This window comes from Chiloscyllium punctatum, chromosome 1 (assembly GCF_047496795.1).
Source record: "Chiloscyllium punctatum isolate Juve2018m chromosome 1, sChiPun1.3, whole genome shotgun sequence".
NCBI classification, from domain to species: Eukaryota; Metazoa; Chordata; class Chondrichthyes; order Orectolobiformes; family Hemiscylliidae; genus Chiloscyllium; species Chiloscyllium punctatum.
This window is the reverse complement of record NC_092739.1, coordinates 7,196,073-7,215,948: the sequence shown is the minus strand read 5'-3', so window position 1 is coordinate 7,215,948 and position 19,876 is coordinate 7,196,073. Positions and strand designations below refer to the sequence as shown.

Genomic DNA, 19,876 nt, shown 5'->3' with positions numbered 1-19,876 from the left:
TAATTTGGACAGCCTGTGCAGACATGATGGGCCGAACGACCATTTTGCTTTGCTGTAACAATTCTGTGATACGATGAAAAACAATTGCCAAACTAAGTGATTATAAATTAGAACTTCTCCAGATATAAATAATGCTCCTTTAGCAACACAACTTGAGTCCTTCAGGTGAATTTCAATGGTATTTATTAGACCATTAGTCTATTTACATTCTTTACTCTGAAAGGGTAGAAATTATTTCACACATGAAGCTTTCCAAAAGCAATGGAAAATGAGTTCAAACGAAATAAAACAAAACAAAATTGGACAATTTAAATAGTTAAACAGAGAAATTCCAACTAAACAAAAATGTCCACAGACCATTTTAGAAGTAAGACTTACTTCGATTGGCAATAAAAATTTCTAGAGCAGTATTCTGCAATAGGTAGCGCCTGGAGAAAATTGCACGTATTTCGGTAAACAACCATTTTCCATGAAGTCCTTCAGTATACGCCAGTATCTAGGGAAAATGAATGGTCAAGATTTATGAACTGATTCTACTAAGCTTCAAATTTTGGTCATTTACTAATACAGAGTCTTAATACTATTGATAAAATAAAGACATTTTGTTGAAGCTTTTCGACTTGCATTCATCAGGACAATTTGCAAGAATATCAATTTAAGGGGAAACCTAACATTTATATTGTATGAGAGGAGAGAAATTGGTTGGTATGTTTCCATGGAGATGCACCAGTCAATGATTATTAACAGTTAACTGTCAGGCTTTGTTGAAATTTTAAACCAGGTTGACTCTGATTGGTCAAGACATTGCTCTGTGATATGAACCAGTGCATAGCTACCATTTTTGTTCAGCTGAAACAAGCACAAAGCATGCACAAGTTTGCCTCTCTACAAAGAACAGCACCCTGATTATAAATGTGTGTAGCTTACTACACATGAAAACCATGACTTGGAGGTGCCGGTGTTGGACTGGGGTGGACAAAGTTAAAAATCACATAACACCAGGTTTATTTGGAAACACTAACTTTTGGAGTGCCACTCCATCAGGTGGCTGTGGTATCACCTTTGCTTGCTACGATCATACAAAAAGATATACAGAGGGTACTGCTGAGAACCGATTGAAGGATTCTGGGAGGATTCTGCTCTTTCCTGATGAAGGGCTTTTGCCCGAAACGTCGATTTTCTTGCTCCTTGGATGCTGCCTGATCTACTGTGCTTTTCCAGCACCACTCTAATCTGGATTCTGGGAGGAGTCAGCTCAGTCACCAGGGAAGACCCAGGAGTGAGTAAAAGGGATGCCAGCTCGAGCCACAATCACCTGATGAGGGTCCGACGCTCAGATAGCTACTGCTTCCAAATAAACATGTTGGACTATAACCTGGTGTTGTATGACGACACATGAAAGTGCACCAAACTGCCAGCTCACTGGCTCTTTTAATTGGTTGTCAGTGTAATTAATTGCAGTCTCAGGATTATAAAGAAAATAGTGCTCTCTTATGGAATCATATCCAATCTTGGACAGTGTGCTGCAAATTTTGTGTGGAACAGTTGGGTACACTCAGTACTTTGTTTGCTATGAACATACAAAAAGATATACAGAAGGCTCTGCTGAGAACTAACTGAGGAGGATTCTGGACGGAGACAGCTCAGTCACAATCGACCATCCAGGAGTGACTAAAAGGGACACCAGCTCTAGCTAAGTGGCCATTTTGAAAAGGGGTGCTTTGTTGTTGAAGTGTTGCTGGAGGTTTAAGCATGGATTTTGATGAATACTGGGCTTCAGTGAAGAGGGCGACCAGCAACAAGGTAAGGACAATGTAAGATTCTGTTCTTTGTTCTTATTGTGACAGGTCAGAAATGCAGTTAGGCAGTGTTACGTTCCTCCTACCAGATGTGGGAAATGAGGGGACAGTCTAGTGTCCCTGAGGACGACGTCTGCAGGAAGTGTAATCAGCTGCAGCTCCTCACAGACCACAGGTGGAGCAGCAGTTGAACACACTTAGGAGCATACAGGACCATAAAGTACAATAGACACTAGTTATAGTGATGTGGTCACACCACAGGTTCAGTCAGGCAGATGGTAACTGCCAGGAGCGGCAAGCAGGTAGTGCAGGAGTCTCCTGTGGCTATTCCCATATCATAAAGGGATCATTTTGCATTCTGTTTGCAGGGGATAACCTCTCAGGGAAGTGCAACGGCAGCAGCTAGACCTATAGCACCATGACTGGCTCTGCTATAGATCAGGGTCAGGCAAAATCCAATTGAGCATTAGTAGTAAGGGACTCGCCTATTTGGTGTATAGTCAAGCATTTCTATGGTTGCGATCGAGAGTCCAAGATGGTGTTTTGCCTCCCTGCTGCCAGGATGCAGGATGTCTCTGAGTGGTTGTACGAAATTCTTGAGGGGGAGAATGAGCAGCCAGAGGTCTTTGTACACATTGGTACCAGGTAGAAAAAGGGAAGAGGTCCTGAAAAGTGATAATAGGGAGTTAAGCAGAAGTTTAAAATGCAGGATTTCACAGGTAGTAATTTGTAGGCGCGAGTAGGAATAGGAGGATTTGACAGATGAAAGTGTGGCTTGAGAACTGGTGCAGGGGCAGGGATTCAAATTCTTGGATATTTGGGATCTCTTCTAGGGTAGAGGTGACCCTTCCAAGATGGACAGATTGCATCTGAACTGGAGGGGGACCAATATCCTGGCAGGAAGAGTTACTTGACATAGTTTAAACTCATCTAGCTGGGGGGGTCCAAAGCAGTACTAACAGAAGTTTGAGGACAGTATAGAAGGTAATGAGAGCACGTTAGACAGAAAAGGCAGTATTGATAGTCGTAATACTAGACAGGGCAGGCAAGAGTATGGCAGAAAACAAGGGAACTCTGGTTTAAACTGGATTTATTTCAATGCAAGAGACCTGATAGGCAAGGCAAATTTACTTGCAGCATGAGACTAGGATAGTATAGCTATTATAGAAACATGGCTGAGAGAAGGACAGGACTGGCAGCTCAATGCTCCACGGTACAGATAGAAAGGGAGGCAATAGAGGAGGAGTTACATTTTTGACTGGGGAGAACATCAGGGCAGTACTAAGACAGGACATTCTTGAGGGTTCATCTACTGAGTCTACATGTGTAAGAACTGAGAAATAAAAACGGGGAGATCACTTTGATAGCATTGCACAATAGATACTCCAATAGTTAGCAGGAGATTGAGGTGCAAATATATAAGGAGATCGCAGATAGTTGAGAGAATAATAGAGTATTAATAGTCGGGGCCTTTAACTTTCCTAATATCAACTGGGACTGCCATTGTGTTAAGGGCTCAGATGGAGAGAAATTTGTTAAGTATGCTCAAAAAGAATTTCTCATGCGGTATGTAGATGGCCCTACTACAGAATGGACAAAACATGACCTCCTCTTGGGAACGAAGGCAGGGCAAGTGATGGAAGTGTTAAGGAGGACTCGTGACTTTAAATTCTATTTGTTTTAAAATAGCTATGGAAAAGGCCCATAAGTTAGAGTTCTAAAGTAGGGCAAGACCAATTTTGATGGTCTTAGAAAGTATCTTTCAAAAGTTGATTGGGGGAGGCAGTTTGCAGGCAAAGGGATGTCCAGTAAGTGGGAGGCTTTCAATAGTGAGTTAATGAGGGTTCAGGGCCATCATATTCCTGTTACAGTGAAGGTTATGGCTGAAAGGAATAGGGAACCCTGAATGACTAGAATTATTGAGGCCATGGTCATGAAAAAGGGGGAGGCATATGACATGCAATGCACAGATGGATCAAGTGAGTTCCTTTAGTTGTATGGAGCATGTCAGATTCCATTTGAGGGAAATCAGGAAGGTAAAAGTGGACATGAGGTGACTTTGTCAGATAAGGTAAAGGAGAATCCAAAGGGATTCTCCAAGGGCATGAAAGGCAAAACGCAGGAGAGAATAGGGCCTCTTAAAGGTCAACAAGGTCAACTTTATGCAGAACCACAAGAGATGGGTGAGATCCTAAATGAATATTTCTCATCAGTACTTACTTTCAAGAAAGACATGGGTGTTAGAAAACCTGGAGAAATAAATAGTGATGACTTGAAGAGAGCCCACAATTCAGAAAAGGAGGCACTGGAAGTCATAAAACACATTAAGGTAGATCTCTGACACTTGAAGAAGCGTATCCCAGACTTTGTGGGAGATTGGGGAGGAAAATACAGGGTCCCGAACAAAGATTTTTGTATCATCGACAGCCATAGGTGAAGTGCCCGAAGATCGGAAGGCTTGTAATGTTGTGCCATTATTTAAGAAAGACTTCAGGGAAATGCCTGGGAACTACAGATCAGTGCCTATGGTCTGTGGTGAATGAGTTGTTGAGGAGATTCTGAGAAATAGTATAATACAGGCATTTAGACAGGCAAAGACTCATACGGGAGAGTCTGCGTAGCTTTGGGTGAGGGAAATCATGTCCCACCAACTTGATAAGAGTTTTTTTTTTGAAAGGGTGACCAAGAAAGTAGATGAGAGCATTGCGGTGGACGTTGTCTTCATGGACTTTAGCAAGGTCTTTGACAAGGTATTGCACTGTTGAATGAGGTTAAATCTCATGGAATCTAGGGAGACCAAGCCAATTGGAGAAAAGATTGGCTTGAAGGTAGAAGAAAGAGGGTGGTGGTAAAGAGTTGTTTTCCAAAACTGGAGGCCTGTGACTAGTGATGTGCCTCAGGGGTTGCTGCTGGGTCCACTGTTATTCATCATTTATAAAAATGATTCAGATGAGAACTTAGAAGGTATAGTAACTTGGCTTGTGGATGACACCAAGAGTGGTAGGATAGTGAAGGTTATCTGGGAATACAGCAAGGTCTTGATCAACTGGGTCAATGGGCTGAGAAATGGTAGATGGTGTTTATATAAATGCAAGGTTAGCATTTTGGTAGGTCAAAGCAGGGCAGAATTTACATTGTCAGCAGTAGGGCTCTGGGAAGTGTTATAGAAGAGAAAAATCTAGGGTAGAGGTTCATAGCTTCTCGAAAGTGGAGTCACAGGTATTAGGGTGGTGCAGGTGGCTTTCAGCATGCTTGTTTTCATCGGTCAGAGCACTGAAGTTAGGAATTGCGTTGTCTTCTTGCATGTAGAAGACATTGGTAAGGCCACATTTGGAGTACTGCATGCAGTTCTGGTCACCCTACTATAGAAAGGATTCTATTAAACTAGAAAAAGTACAGAAAAGATTTACTAGGATGCTGCCTGGACTGGGAAGTTTGAGTTATAAGGTGAGTAAGGAGAGGCTACATGGACTGGGACATTTTTTCCCTGGAGCATAAGAGACTGAACTGAAGCATGACCTTGTAGATGTCTATAAAGTCATGAGAGGCTTAGATAAGGTAGATAGCCAACAGCTTCTCCCATAGGAGAGGAGTCTAAAATTAGATAGGTTTAAGGTGAGAATAGACAGATACAAAAGGGTCCAGAGTGGCAATTTTGGCAATGGCATGTATCTGGAACAGGTTGCCAGAGGTAATGTTGGAGGCAAAAATAATTTTGCCACTTAAGAAACATTTGTACAGGTAAAAGGATGGGATAGGTGTGGAGGGACCTAGGCAAATGGGACTAGATTAATTATGAAAACTGGGTGGGATGGAAAGTTGGGCTGAAGAACCTGCTTCCATGCTTTAAACTTCTATAACTCTACTGCTTGATACGACCCACCAATCTTTACGGCGACACCTACATACCTAAGATCACACCAGCTCTGAAATTTATACATCACACTGATCATTTGGCTGAGAAGCAGAATACCTTCCTGGTTTAACAGCAATCTCATGTGGATGCAAACACTGCTTGTGTTGCAATTGCACAGTAGAAGCATGAAAAAGCTAGCTTTACCTATTGTTCAAATATTTGAGATATCTTTCCACAGTTATCTGAGGTATACTGGGCACTCTTCAGTGTCAAAAGTGATGGCCTTGGGGCCATTCATGAGTTTTGTGCAGCACAGAGTGAGAAATCTGACCAGGATTGGTTTGATGTTCTCTACTTCAACCTCAAACTTGCATGGTGAGCAAATGGCTCAGATCCTATTTATAAGGTTGCCAATAAGGCCAATCCTATTGCACACGGAAGCCTAATTATCATGGAATCAACGCACTCATCTCATCAGCATAATGTTGGTTTTCCCTTTAAACTGATATGTTTGCAAATTATCCTGATGAGTGCACGACAAAAAGCTTTGATGAAAATGTGTCTTTTTCCAGCAATTTTCAAGATTCTATTTTATCAATGAAACATATGAATCATTTAACTGAGGAGTTGAATTGGTTAGTTTCTTCCAAATGTAAGTGAGGTCACGGGAGAAAAAAAATTGCTGAAGCAGTATGATTTTCGGATTCAATTTTTGTGAAATAACACAGATAAAAAAAACATTTCAAGTTGCATTCTTAACTACTAAAGAACTATATATGTTGGTATACAAACTATGTATACATCAAAACATTGATACAAATATGCATACGATTGGTGATCTGTCACTTTGAACATGTTGCACCTGAATAGTATTGTAGGTATATTTAAAATTAGTGACCGAAAATGAATGCATGAGTGGATGCTTGCACATGCACACATGCATGATTAAATTAGAAACTAACAGAAGATAAAGTGTAAACAAAATGCAGCAAGCTTAATGTTTTCAGATAAACAATTAAGAGAATGATTCACAATGATGTGCAATGATCACAATAAAGATTCTTAATTATTTATTTTTTAGGGAAACATTAATCGAAGACCTCATATCTTAATATGCTAGCTTTCAAAACAACCACTTCCTTTCTTTAAAAAAGATAAATCTGGGTCGAGAATACAATTTCTAAAATGAATTTTCAATAAATCACTTTTGGAAGAATGAATGGCAATGGGTTCCTATACTGATCAAAACCTTTTAATCCCATATACAGAAACGTTCAAAGCAATACGCTGCCTATGTAAAAGGTTAAGTATCATTTTGTCAGCTAAACCTAAACAAAAAACTGCAAATGAACTCGGTATAATCTCTCCATGGAATTAGTGGTTGTCAGAGTAACTCGTTACAATGCCTGTCATCTCAGTTGACACACACAGATGCTTAGTCTGCCTGCACAATTCAAGCTAATCCTATCCTTAGCCTGAAACCACTTTGTGTCTTTGCTGCTCCAGTTTTGCCTTTTATTTTAAAGCCTAATTATGAAGGTGTTAAGGGACAACCGGATTGGGCCACTTTTCTGCCACTGTGCAGAAGAGAGCATTAATCAAAAATATTCAAATAGAACTAACAGGCAAAGAAGGCTTGTGATAAGAGTTTCTTAAAGTACTCATTAAAACAAGGTGACAGTAGTGAGGAACAGCTGAGGCCTGGCTAAGCAAGTCTGATTCCTCCCTGGAATAGTATCTGCCTGATCTGCAGCTTCACATCAAAGTCTCTGGAGTTCAATTAAAACTGGATTAGGTGCAAACAGCCCATCTTTGGGACTTTTGGTCTCTGGCACTCTCTCATTGACAGTACCCTAGATGATGGCCTCTGCCTTGTCTGAACCAGTTGTCATAGAAACTGCATCACTGCCTTTGCTCTGCATTGGCATGCACAAGATAACCATTAAAAACTGCAGTTTGAAAAAGGAGTAACTTTTTTTAGTTACTAAATGAGCAATCCTATGCTTGTATCTACTATTATCATTTGAGATGACTGAAAGCTTGCAACCTGTTTTACTCAGTGTGTACTAAGTTGCATTCAGCATGTGACCAAAATACAAGAAATGCACTAAATAAAGTTCAATGGTTTGTATTCTATGTTCTAAATCAGTTTTGTGAGATGTTTAATTCAATGCACGAACTACCCCATCATGAACTCAAAAGAACAGTTTGTGATTTCAGTACTTGTTTCTTTTGTGAGAACAGCATGCTCTCAATATCGGAGACAGATGGCATGGAATTAGGTGAATGGTAAATCTGTGTGTTATTCCTAGTAGAGTAAAAGGAAAAGCAGGTCCAACAGTCAAGCTGTTTCCTTATTAAACCATGAATTGCACAAACAAAATGAAAGAAAGGATAGGTAGAAATATACACAACAGTCAAAAATGCCAAATAATAAACTATTTAACTCAAAGTTGTGTTTTGTGAATAATCATTTATGATCTAAGACTACAACCAAGGGGATGCTAAGCGGGACCAACATTCCCTGAGCATACAAATGATTTAGTTTATTTAATTTTTTCCTTCCTTAAAAAATTTCTAGAATAAAAGCTATGATTCTTATGTAATGAATGTGCATTTTCAAATGAAATGCAAAGATCTTATAAGAACAGAAATCAATCACTAGACATATGGCATATAATAAAAACAGCAATTCAAGTAGATCAATGTAGAGAAAATTAATATTAGTAATATTACTGAAATTTTCAAAGTTATCTTGCAATTCAGTCTTCATTTAAAGCAAAGTACTAAAACGTCTTTGCCATTATGGATATAAAACAGGATTGTGAAAAAATGAGTAGATTCCTCCCTGGGCACAGCTTAAGGGCTAAATATTCACAGCAAATTTATAATTAGGCTACAAACTCAATTTATCAGAGTAATTATTTTAATTTACCCTCATTGTTCCAGGCAGTTCAATGTCAAAAACTAAAAAAAATTAAAAGCAATGTGACCCATTCCCTCATTACTCAATCTTTTTTTAAAATCTAGTGTTTTCTCTTTCAATTACTGGTGGAGATGATAAACCAGCAACAAATGATATATCAAGTCATTTTATCTTATCGCTTAGAGGCTCAGTGACAATGAAGTTCATATTTCACTGGTTTCATTGAAGATTGTGAAAATTACTTGCCCCTTTGACCTCAAATTTCACTCTAAGACAGAAATTTCTCTTCTGCAAAGTAATGCAATTTTTCAGGTGTCAACCTTTAGCCCAGCTTTAAAAATTAATTTCATTTATATTAACCATGATATTGATATTTTCATGGGTTCCCTTAAGAACACGCTTTGATACATGAAGCTCTGACTGGCAAATTGATGTCTCTAGGACAACCAAAACTATTTTATTCAATTCTGCCACATCAGACAGATTTATGACAGTCTGAAATTCTTATTTTGTAATGTAATATTTGTGCTGGACGGATGCACCTCAGAGCCCCTTGCCTGTAAATAATTTAGAATGCCACTAGCTGGGACTTCCCCCTTTGCTCTCTGATTCCATTTGAAATTGCACTTTGAGGAAAATAGCCTTAAGATGTGAATGCCACAAGAGCTATACTTGATTTGCATTTCTATGAGCAAACAAAGCTGATAAGGTTCATCAGACAAGGTGCTGTAGCCTATACAAATGAAGTTTAGATAAGTATGTGGGTCCCTTCAGAGCTACTTCACAAAAATCTCCCCAAATCGAAAATACTGTCATTCCATCTCCCTGTTGGATTTTGATTGATTGCACCTCTTCCTTATGTTCATTAATCTCATCACCTTATCTTTTATACCACTTCATTTTAGCAGAAAGGTAATAATAAAACCCTCATCCATTATCCTTTACTGATCTATTCATGTGGAAATGGTTAATAACATGTTACAAATTGAGCTTCAATCACCTAATTTTCTCTTTTGTCAAAGGCACATTAGCCCAAAACCAAAAAATAGTATTTGTTTCTTGAAAGTGGAGATTATTTGTAGTGACATTTGAAGTGAGCATTTCCAAGGTTTCTTATTAAAATCTACCAGGTACTATCATATCTGTTGATAGCCAAACACAAGCTTGGATTCACCGGTTTGTCACAATACAACAATCTTGTCATCTCACCAAAACTTCAGCTACACTAAACAAGTAGTAATACAAAATGAACTGTGTTCCTTTTGTCAGCTTATGGATTGTGTTAAATGATTAATAAACACAAAACAATAATATCCATTCACCAATACTTCATGCGTCTGAAAACAGGGAATATCCCTACTACTAATAAAACACAACATGGTAGGCACAGAGAGAATTTTCTGGCTTCATTTTAAAGGCTTATCCAATGTTGCAAATTGCAAATCAATTCATATCAAGAAAAACAACCTTTGCTTATTCTGCAAAATGGAAGTAGATCTGAATGTACAGTAAAATTATTCTATTCACTGTGATGAAAAATAGATATGAATGTATAGGTATAACATCTGGTTCAGATGGTCAAGAGACTGCAAATGTAAAACGAGTGTTGTGAGGATTTAGTAAAGCCTCTGACTGTTAAATATTTGCATTTTGAACTGCTCAGTGCCCTTTTGATGCTTGGTCCTCTACAGAAAAGCATCAATACATACAGTGAAACCTCAAGAGACTTTGCTTGTGCTAGAAATAAAATATACATGGCAAAATGTTTTTTCCAAGTCACCATCCAGAGTGCTGATCAGGTAATTGGTCAGAAGGTTAAACAGTATTGGTGCATGCTGCTTCATTAGATGCAACAGTCTTTCACTCATTATGCCACATTTTGACAAAGCAAAGAACTCAAGTGTTACAGATCATTGGTTTAGTGCTGAAATAACTGCATCTTTATCCAGCACTGCTGACTGGCCTCAGTGCACTCCATAGGCATTTCTTTACAATCAGACATGTCACTTTCCATCAGAAAATGAGTTCATCAAATTAATGAGCATTCACACAAATCGGGCTTTTAATGACAGTACGTACCACTGTGGCGTGGGGTCTGCCCCAGTACCGCCAAAATGTGGTTGATGAAACCATGACACAAATTCCAGAATACACTTTGCATTTCTTCTTCATCTAATTAATTCACTATAGCATGTTGTTATACCCATGTTGTTTCTACGCATTGGCTTTGAAACAAAAATACAGCAGAGCTCTCCTATAACATCAGTTGTCACAAAGATAAGCAAAATTAATTTTTATAAAATATCAAACCTAAGAAAATTCCATCTAAGATTCATGTTGCCATGAGTCTTCATTCCTGTTAAAATATTGTGCATTGTAAAAACCAGACATCTCAAAAGGCTCGTCTTTTACAGAATTTCAAATGACAATTTTGTTTGGATTTTCAGCATTTGAAAGAACTATACTGTCCTACAAAACAACAATCATTAAATAAATTGTGTTCTTTTGCCTAGATTAATCTTTCTGCATATGTGAATTAGCTTTTCAGATAAGTTATAATTTAGTCAACTCTGTATCTAATCCTACAATTCAGTAGTTACAGCACTCAGGCTAATATGTCAAAAAATGTGTTTCACTTTTGTAAAAAATTTCAAACTGAAGTTGAATTTTTAGTCTTCTACAAATCGTGCCAAAAATATTCAAGAACACTGTTTCTTTTCATAAAGAAACGTAGACCCATTAATTCCAAAAGATATGTAAAACTGCGGAACCAACTGACAGTGTATGGGTTGTACTGACTATAAATAACTGCTTTCTCAGCGTAGTCAAAAATAAAAGAGAATTAAGTGACAATGCATACTGGAGTCTAACTGACTATTAAGTATAAAATTGATTCATAAAATACAGTACAAGGTAAGTGACAGATTATTTTTGTATGGCAGAACAAACCTGAGATTCCAAATCAAATATCTGTGAAGATCCACAGTTGTGAAGCATCCCTGTGTCTGTTATTTCATATATATTTGAGAAATCTTGCAAAATGTATATGGAACATAAAATGGAAAATGAATTATACTTAGGAGGGTAGGTGGGCTGATGCATGATAAAAGAAGCTGTGTTTTAAAAAAAGCAAAATTCTGCAAATGCTGGAAATCTGAAATAAAAGTAGAAAACAGTTCTTACAGGAACTACAGAGAGAAAAATGCAGTGAATGTTTTATGTCTGCAACCTTTTATCAAGACTGTTCTAAAAAGTGACAAACAAAGGCAGGTATTGTAGTAACACAGTTAAGGTTACAACTACAGGTAATTTAGATGTTTTGATGGTAGGCAACATGCCTAACACATGAGGAGGCTGTCAGTACCATGGAGCTTGTATTCCTGCAGAGATCCAAGGTCCATCAGAATGGAGAATCCATGATGCAAAGAAGGACCACAGAAAGGAAACACAGCCACCTCTGTTCCATTGAACCATTTAGAAAGGTTTCCACTTGAGGTCAGGTGAGGCCGATGCATTATTGAGGGTGGCGTGGTCCTGCTAACCTGGATGCTTAAATTCTTATTTTAAATATGCCTCTCCAAAGGTACTTTCATGTTGAAGCACTTTCTTGGTCTCTTAACTGCTTCAGCAGAGCCCCATTCTTTTAATGAGGCTGCTGAGGTTTCAGAACTGTTGTTCCTTTAATTAGACAGGTGACCGGAGTGGGGGGTATTGACTATCTTAACTGATTCTGACATCAGAATAATGAGTAGATGGGTAGGAAGCTGGAAGAACACAGCAAGCCAGGCAGCATCAGGAGGTAGAGAAGTTGACATTTCGGGTGTAACCATTATTCAGAACTGGCGGTGGGTGGGGGCTGCAGGTAAAGGAGGTGGCAGGGACAGAGTGGTGAAGTGGGAACAAGGGAAGACAGGTAGAGGATACCTGTAGAATCACCAAGAAAGCAACAAAAGGAGTAAAGAGTAAAAAGCAAGACCACAAATACTACATTGATTCGCAGAGGTTGTAGTGACAAAGCCAGGTTCAGCTAACAAGAAACCACAGCCAACAAGGTAAGCCATAATTTTTCATGACACAATACACAATTCTTAATTTTTTGGGGAAGAAAATAAAGAGCTACTTACTATTACCTAGAATGCAGCCAGCTAATGTTTAAACCAGCTCAAGATGAACCTGTAGCTGGTTTAAAAATTATGACAATGAACTAAAGGTAACTATCATTGTTAAAACAGTACTTGACTTTGATGAGATACATTGTGTAGATAGACTCTAAAGGATACAAGGATCGAGAAGAAGACATGCAAAATCCTTGTGGAAAGCAAAATAATGCATCTCCTAAGAACCTGAGCTCACTTTACACCAGAGTAAGAGTGGGGAGAGGGTGCGGAATAGCGGTAGAAGTGGGACAGTAGGGTTGAGATTTGAGATTTATAAGAAGATGTAAAGCAGAAAAGTGATTAGAGCTGTGAGAGCAAGAACTCAGGGTTGCAGAACAGGCAGGTTTTTTAGCACCAAACTATTTTCAGGTTCTGTTTGAGGCAACAAAAACTTCTCAGAATTTATTTCAAGCCAGGCATGGTAGAGGTGTTTCATGAATACTCTGGATCTGTCTTTATTAAAGAGGAGGATGCCTATAATCTTTTAGCCTTCCTTGAACTCAGGGGAGGTGCCAGAGGACTGAGGAATAGAAAACATTGCAGCCTTGTTCAATAAATATTGTAAGGATTAGTCCATCGATTATAGACCAATCAGTTTAATGTCAGTGATGGGAGACTTTTAGAAACAATTAGTTGGGATAGAATTTATACTGACATGAATAAGGGTAGTTTGATTTCAAAGAGTCAGCATGGATTTCTAAAGAGGAAATTGTGTTAAATTAGTTTGGAGTTTTTTTTAAGAGGTAACAGAAAGGCTTGTGAAAGGTAGTGCTATTGATGTAGTATATACAAACTTCTAGAGTTGTTTGATACAGTACCCACAACAGACTTGTGAGGAAAAGGTTATAGTTCATAGTATAAAAGGTACAAAAAGTAGATGCAAAATTGGCTGAGTGATAAGTAGTAGAGGGTAATGGTTAATGAATACTTTTAGGGCTGGAGGAAAGTTTGCAGTGGAGATCCCCAGAGGTCAGTTTTCAGACTATTACTTTTCCTGGCATATATTAATGATTTGGATCCTGTGTGCAGGGGACAATTCCAAAGTTTGCAGATGGCTCAAAATGTGAAAGAATTGTAAACTTTGAGGACGACAGTGTGGAATTCCAAAAGAACATTGGCAAGTTGGTGGAATGGGTGGATACATGGCTGATGAGGCTCAATGTAGAGAAGTGTGATGTAAAGTATTTTGTCGGACGAATATTGAAAAACAATATAAAATAGGGTATACAATTCTAAAAGGGGTGCACATGCAGAGGGACCTTGGTGTTTAAGTGCACAGATCATTGAAGATGGCCTGACAAGTTTTGTTTTTCTTCATTATACGTGGCTTTTGCTGGCAAGGTCAACATGTATTGCCTTGAGTGCAATTAAGAATAAACCACATGGCTGTAGGTCCAGAGTCACACATAAGCCATGATTTCATGGTTATCATTTGACCTTTAATTCTTATTGAATTCAAATTCCACCATCTGCTATGGCGGGATTTGAAACCATCTCTCAAGAACATTACCTGAGTTTATAAATTAATGGTCTTGCGATAATCCCTCCTGGCCATCACCACCTCTTAAGTGAATTGAGCAGCTAATAAGTGCAGGTGTTCTTAACTTCGCACAATGGCACACAGTTCAAATACAAAGAAGTGATGTTGAACTGAATTACGTATTAAATACAGTCGTGGGCACCATACTATTGGAAAAATGTTAACACATTGGGGTACAGTGCTGAAGCAATTTATAAGACTGGTTCCAGGAATGAGAAACTTTAATTATGAGGATAGATTGAAGAAGTTAGGACTGTTTTCCTTGGAGAAAGAAGGTGGAGAAGAAATTTGATTGAGGCTTTGAAAATCATGAGCCGGATGTAGAGTGTAGATAGGGTGAAGAAGTTCCTACTCATAAATGGAACAGAAACAAGAGGACTTACATTTAAAATGTGCAAAAGAAGCAAGTGTGATGTGAGGAAAAACCTTTCATTTAGCAAGTAGTTAGGCAATGGAATGCAATGCCTGAAAATGTGGGGAAGGCAGGTTCATTTGAGGTATCCGAAAGGGCATTGGATGATTATTTGCATAGAAATAGTATGTAAAGGTACAGTGAAAAAGCAGGAGATTAGCATCAGGTACTGGTGCTCCTTTGAAGAGCCAGTGCAGACATGGTGGGTCAAGTGGCTGCTGCAGCAATTTTGTGATCAGACCATACCATCAGATTATTGCAAGAGAAACATTATGCATGTGCATGTCAAGGGCTTTGGAGCCAATTGCAGGACTATCTATATTTGAGTCCACACTTCACTGATACAATTGGTGCTACATAGGAGGAGGACCCCATTGTCTGGCCTGTTAATCCACTGGGAGTTGAAACTCAAAATTTGAAAACCCTTCAGAGAGAGAAACAGAGTTAAGGTTTCAGATTGATTGTCTTTCACCAATTTGAAATGTTAACTCTATTTCTCTATCAACAGATACTGACTGACCAGCTGAGTATTTGTTCCGTGTTTATGTATAAACATCGAGTCTTCTCTGATGCAAGAATCACATTAAAGCCAGATTAGACAGGACCTTCAGATATTTACGACAGCCACCCAGAATTTTTAATACAGCATGACAAAGTAAGTTAGGCAAAACACATCAAATGACAACTTGGTATGTAGTAAAACAGAAAGTTACAATAGTGTGACAAAAGTACAGCAGCAAGTCAAATGGTACAAACAATGGTGCATGCTGACCGAAGTCTAATGCTAGATAGATGATAATCAGTTTACAAAAACAGCCTGTGAACATTCAATTTGCCATCATGCCACCACTACTGGGGGGTTTAAATATTTAATGCTGCACCTCCCATCATAATATTAGTTATAAGTGTAATGAAACTTGAATAAGCAGTCAATTATACAGTCTTCTTGCAACAGTGAAGGGAGAAAATTGCAGATACTTTTTTTGGAAAATTTTGATTAATAATTCTCAAAGCCCTTTGGAACATCTTGCTACATTACAATAAAGTTGTTCCAGAAATGGAAACTTGTTGTACATGTGTAATTGCATACATAAAGTAATCGTCTAAAACCCAGTTTCTCTTGAATGTGAAAAGCTTGGACAGGGCGCAAGAGATGAGAAGAAGAATGAGAGGAGATCTAATTCAGGTATATAAGATGCTAAAAGGCATTGTTGACAGAGACATATGTGCGGAAAGTGTGCGCACATTCAGCAATTGACCGAGCATATTGCAGCACTGACGAAAGAACTCGAAGACCTTAGACTCATCCGAGAGAACGAGATCTTTCTGGACAAGACCTTCAGTGATGTTATTACACCAATCATGCCAGAAGAGAGCAGAAGAGTGCAGACGATGAGGAAGGCAGAGAGGAGACAGGTGCAAGAGACGCCGGGAGAAGTACCTGTCAGGAACAAGTTGAAGCTTTTGGAAACAGTAGAGTCTGATGACACTACCAGTTCGCAAGGCGGCCATGTTTGTCAATCAAAAGTTGCTGCAGAAGCAGAGCGGAAGAGTCGGACATCACATAGAGCCGTGGTAATAGGGGACTCCATCGTGAGAGGAACTGACCGGGGTTTTTGTGGCAGCAGACGGGATTTAAGGATGGTGTGTTGCTTTCCTGGTGCTAGAGTGAAAGACATCGCGGACAGAGTGCAGGACATCCTCAAGGACGAGGGTGAAGAGCCCGAGGTGGTGGTACACGTCGGCACAAATGATGTCGGGAAGAAGAGGAGGAACATACTACAGCGAGACTTCGCAGAACTAGGAAGAAGGCTAAAAAGCAGGACGTCCAAGGTGGTTATCTCCAGTTTGCTTCCAGTTCCTCGGGCTAGTGTGGCCAGAAACCGGGAGATAATGGACTTGAACTTGTGGTTGGGGAATTGGTGCAGGAAGCAAGGTTTCAAGTTCTTGGATCACTGGGGTATATTTTATGGTAACCATAAATTCTACAAGAGAGATGGCTTGCACCTTAATAGAACAGGGATCGGCATTCTGGCAGGCAGGTTTTCTGCTGCAACACCGCTACATTTAAACTAAGTAGCGGGGGGGAGGGGACAAGCTGGATGTTTAAAAAGGAAATTGAAGGGGTAGTTAGAACAAGAGAAGTCAAGAAAGACAACTGTATCAAGGAGGCAGAAAACTGGAAAAGGCATCATGCTGTAAAGTTGAGTGAAATAAGGGTTGAGGGGAAGGGTGAGAGCAGTAACAAATTAAAAATTCTATATATGAATGCACGAAGCATTAGACACAAGGTGGATGAGCTTGAGGCTCTTTTGGAAATTGGCAGATACGATATTGTGGGGATAACTGAGACGTGGCTTCATGGGGACAGGGCCTGGGAAATGAATATTCAAGGCTACATGTGTTATCGTAAGGATAGACTGACGGGCAGAGGGGGTGGGGTGGCCTTGTTGGTAAGGGAGGATATTCAGTCCCTTGCGCGGGCGGACCTAGAGTCAGGGGATGTAGAGTCAGTGTGGATAGAGCTTCGAAACACTAAGGGTAAAAAGACCCTCATGGGAGTCATCTACAGGCCCCCAAACAGTAGTCTGGATGTTGGAGGTAAGTTGAATCAGGAGCTGAAATTGGCTTGTCGCAAAGATGTTACTACAGTTGTTATGGGGGATTTTAACATGCAGGTAGACTGGGTGAATCAGGATGGTATCGGGCCTCAAGAAAGAGACTTTGTGGAGTGCCTCAGAGATGGATTTTTAGAGCAGCTGGTGCTGGAGCCGACCAGGGATAAGGCGATTCTGGATCTGGTATTGTGTAACGAACCAGAATTGGTCAGTGACCTCGAAGTGAAGGAGCCATTGGGAAGTAGTGACCATAATACAATAAGCTTCAATCTGCAATTTGAGAGGGAGTGGGTACAATCTGAAGTGACAATATTTCAGTTGAATAAAGGGAAATATGGAGCTATGAGGGAGCAACTGGCCAAAGTTCAATGGTTTAATACCTTAACAGGGAAGACCGTGGAGGAACAATGGCGGATATTTCTGTGTATAATGCAGAAGATGCAGGATCAGTTCATTCCTAAAAGGAAGAAAGATCCCAGGAGGAGACATGGGCGGCCGTGGCTGACAAGGGAAGTAAAGAAACATATAAGGTTAAAAGAGAAAAAGTATAACTTAGCGAAGATAAGCGGGAAAACGGAGGACTGGGAAGCTTTTAAAGAACAACAGAGGATTAGTAAGAAGGAAATACGCAGAGAAAAAATGAGGTACAAAGGTAAACTGGCCAAGAATATAAAGGAGGATAGTAAAAGCTTTTTTAGGTATGTCCAAGGCAAAAAAATGGTTAGGACAAAAATTGGGCCCTTGAAGACAGAAGCAGGGGAATATATTACTGGGAACGAAGAAATGGCAGAGGAATTAAATGGGTACTTCAGATCTGTGTTCACTGGGGAAGACACAAGCAATCTCCCTGAGGTAACAGTGGCTGAAGGACCTGAACTTAAGGGAATTTCTATTTGCCAGGATTTGGTGTTGGAGAGACTGTTAGGTCTGAAGGTTGATAAGTCTCCGGGACCTGATGGCCTGCATCCCAGGGTACTGAAGGAGGTGGCTCGGGAAATCGTGGATGCGCTGGTGATTATTTTCCAGAGTTCAATAGAATCGGGGTTGGTTCCTGAGGATTGGAGGGCGGCTAATGTTGTGCCACTTTTTAAGAAGGGTGGGCGGGAGAAAGCAGGAAATTATAGACCAGTTAGTCTGACCTCAGTGGTGGGAAAGATGCTGGAGTCTATTATAAAGGATGAAATTACGGCACATCTGGATAATAGTAACAGGATAGGACAGAGTCAGCATGGATTTATGAAGGGGAAATCATGCTTGACTAATCTTCTTGAATTTTTTGAGGATGTAACTCGGAAGATGGACGAGGGAGATCCAGTGGATGTACTGTACCTGGACTTTCAGAAAGCTTTTGATAAAGTCCCACACAAGAGGTTAGTGAGTAAAATTAGGGCGCACGGGATTGGGGGCAAAGTACTAGATTGGATAGAGAATTGGTTGGCTAATAGGAAACAAAGGGTAGTGATTAACGGCTCCATTTCGAAATGGCAGGCAGTGACCAGTGGGGTACCGCAGGGATCCGTGCTGGGACCGCAGCTTTTTACAATATATGTAAATGATATAGAAGATGGTATCAGCAATAACATTAGCAAATTTGCTGATGACACAAAGCTAGGTGGTAGGGTGAAATGTGATGAGGATGTTAGGGGATTACAGGGTGACCTGGACAAGTTAGGTGAGTGGGCAGATGCATGGCAGATGCAGTTTAATGTGGATAAATGTCTGGTTATCCACTTTGGTGGCAAGAACAGGAAGGCAGATTACTACCTCAATGGTATCAAATTAGGTAAAGGGGCTGTTCAGAGAGATCTGGGTGTTCTTGTCCACCAGTCAATGAAGGCAAGCATGCAGGTACAGCAGGTCGTGAAGAAGGCTAATAGCATGCTGGCCTTCATAACAAGAGGGATTGAGTATAGAAGCAAAGAGGTGCTTCTGCAGCTGTACAGGGCCCTGGTGAGACCACACCTGGAGTACTGTGTACAGTTCTGGTCTCCAAATTTGAGGAAAGACATTCTGGCTATTGAGGGAGTGCAGCGTAGGTTCACGAGGTCAATTCCTGGAATGGCAGGATTGCCTTACACGGAAAGACTGAAGCGACTGGGCTTGTATACCCTTGAGTTTAGAAGACTGAGAGGGGATCTGATTGAAACGTATAGGCTTATGAAAGGACTGGACACTCTGGCAGGAGGGAACATATTTCTGTTGATGGGGGGAGTGCCGAACCAGAGGACACAACTTAAAAATACGGGGTAGACCATTTAGGACAGAGATGAGGAGAAACTACTTCACCCAGAGAGTGGTGGCTGTGTGGAATGCTCTGCCCCAGAGGGCAGTAGAGGCCCAGTCTCTGGATTCTTTTAAGAAAGAATTGGATAGAGCTCTTAAAGATTGTGGAGTCAAGGGGTATGGAGATAAGGCTGGAACAGGATACTGATTAGGAATGATCAGCCATGATCATATTGAATGGCAGTGCAGGCTCGAAGGGCAGAATGGCCTACTCCTGCATCTATTGTCTATTGTCTATTGTCTATTGACATACAGATGTTTCAGAGTTGCAATGGGTTTTAAGGA

General features: G+C 40.0%; 1 protein-coding gene across 3 annotated transcripts in view; it reads right to left on the bottom strand.

Moving 5' to 3' along the window:
• lrba (LPS-responsive vesicle trafficking, beach and anchor containing) overlaps positions 1-19,876 on the bottom strand; it is an 894,965-nt gene that overhangs the window by 292,260 nt on the left and 582,829 nt on the right. For all 3 annotated transcript variants that reach the window (XM_072561970.1, XM_072562677.1, XM_072563520.1), the window contains one exon: positions 379-496. In XM_072561970.1, the coding sequence (XP_072418071.1) occupies positions 379-496 (118 nt within the window). The remainder of the gene's footprint in view (positions 1-378; positions 497-19,876) is intronic.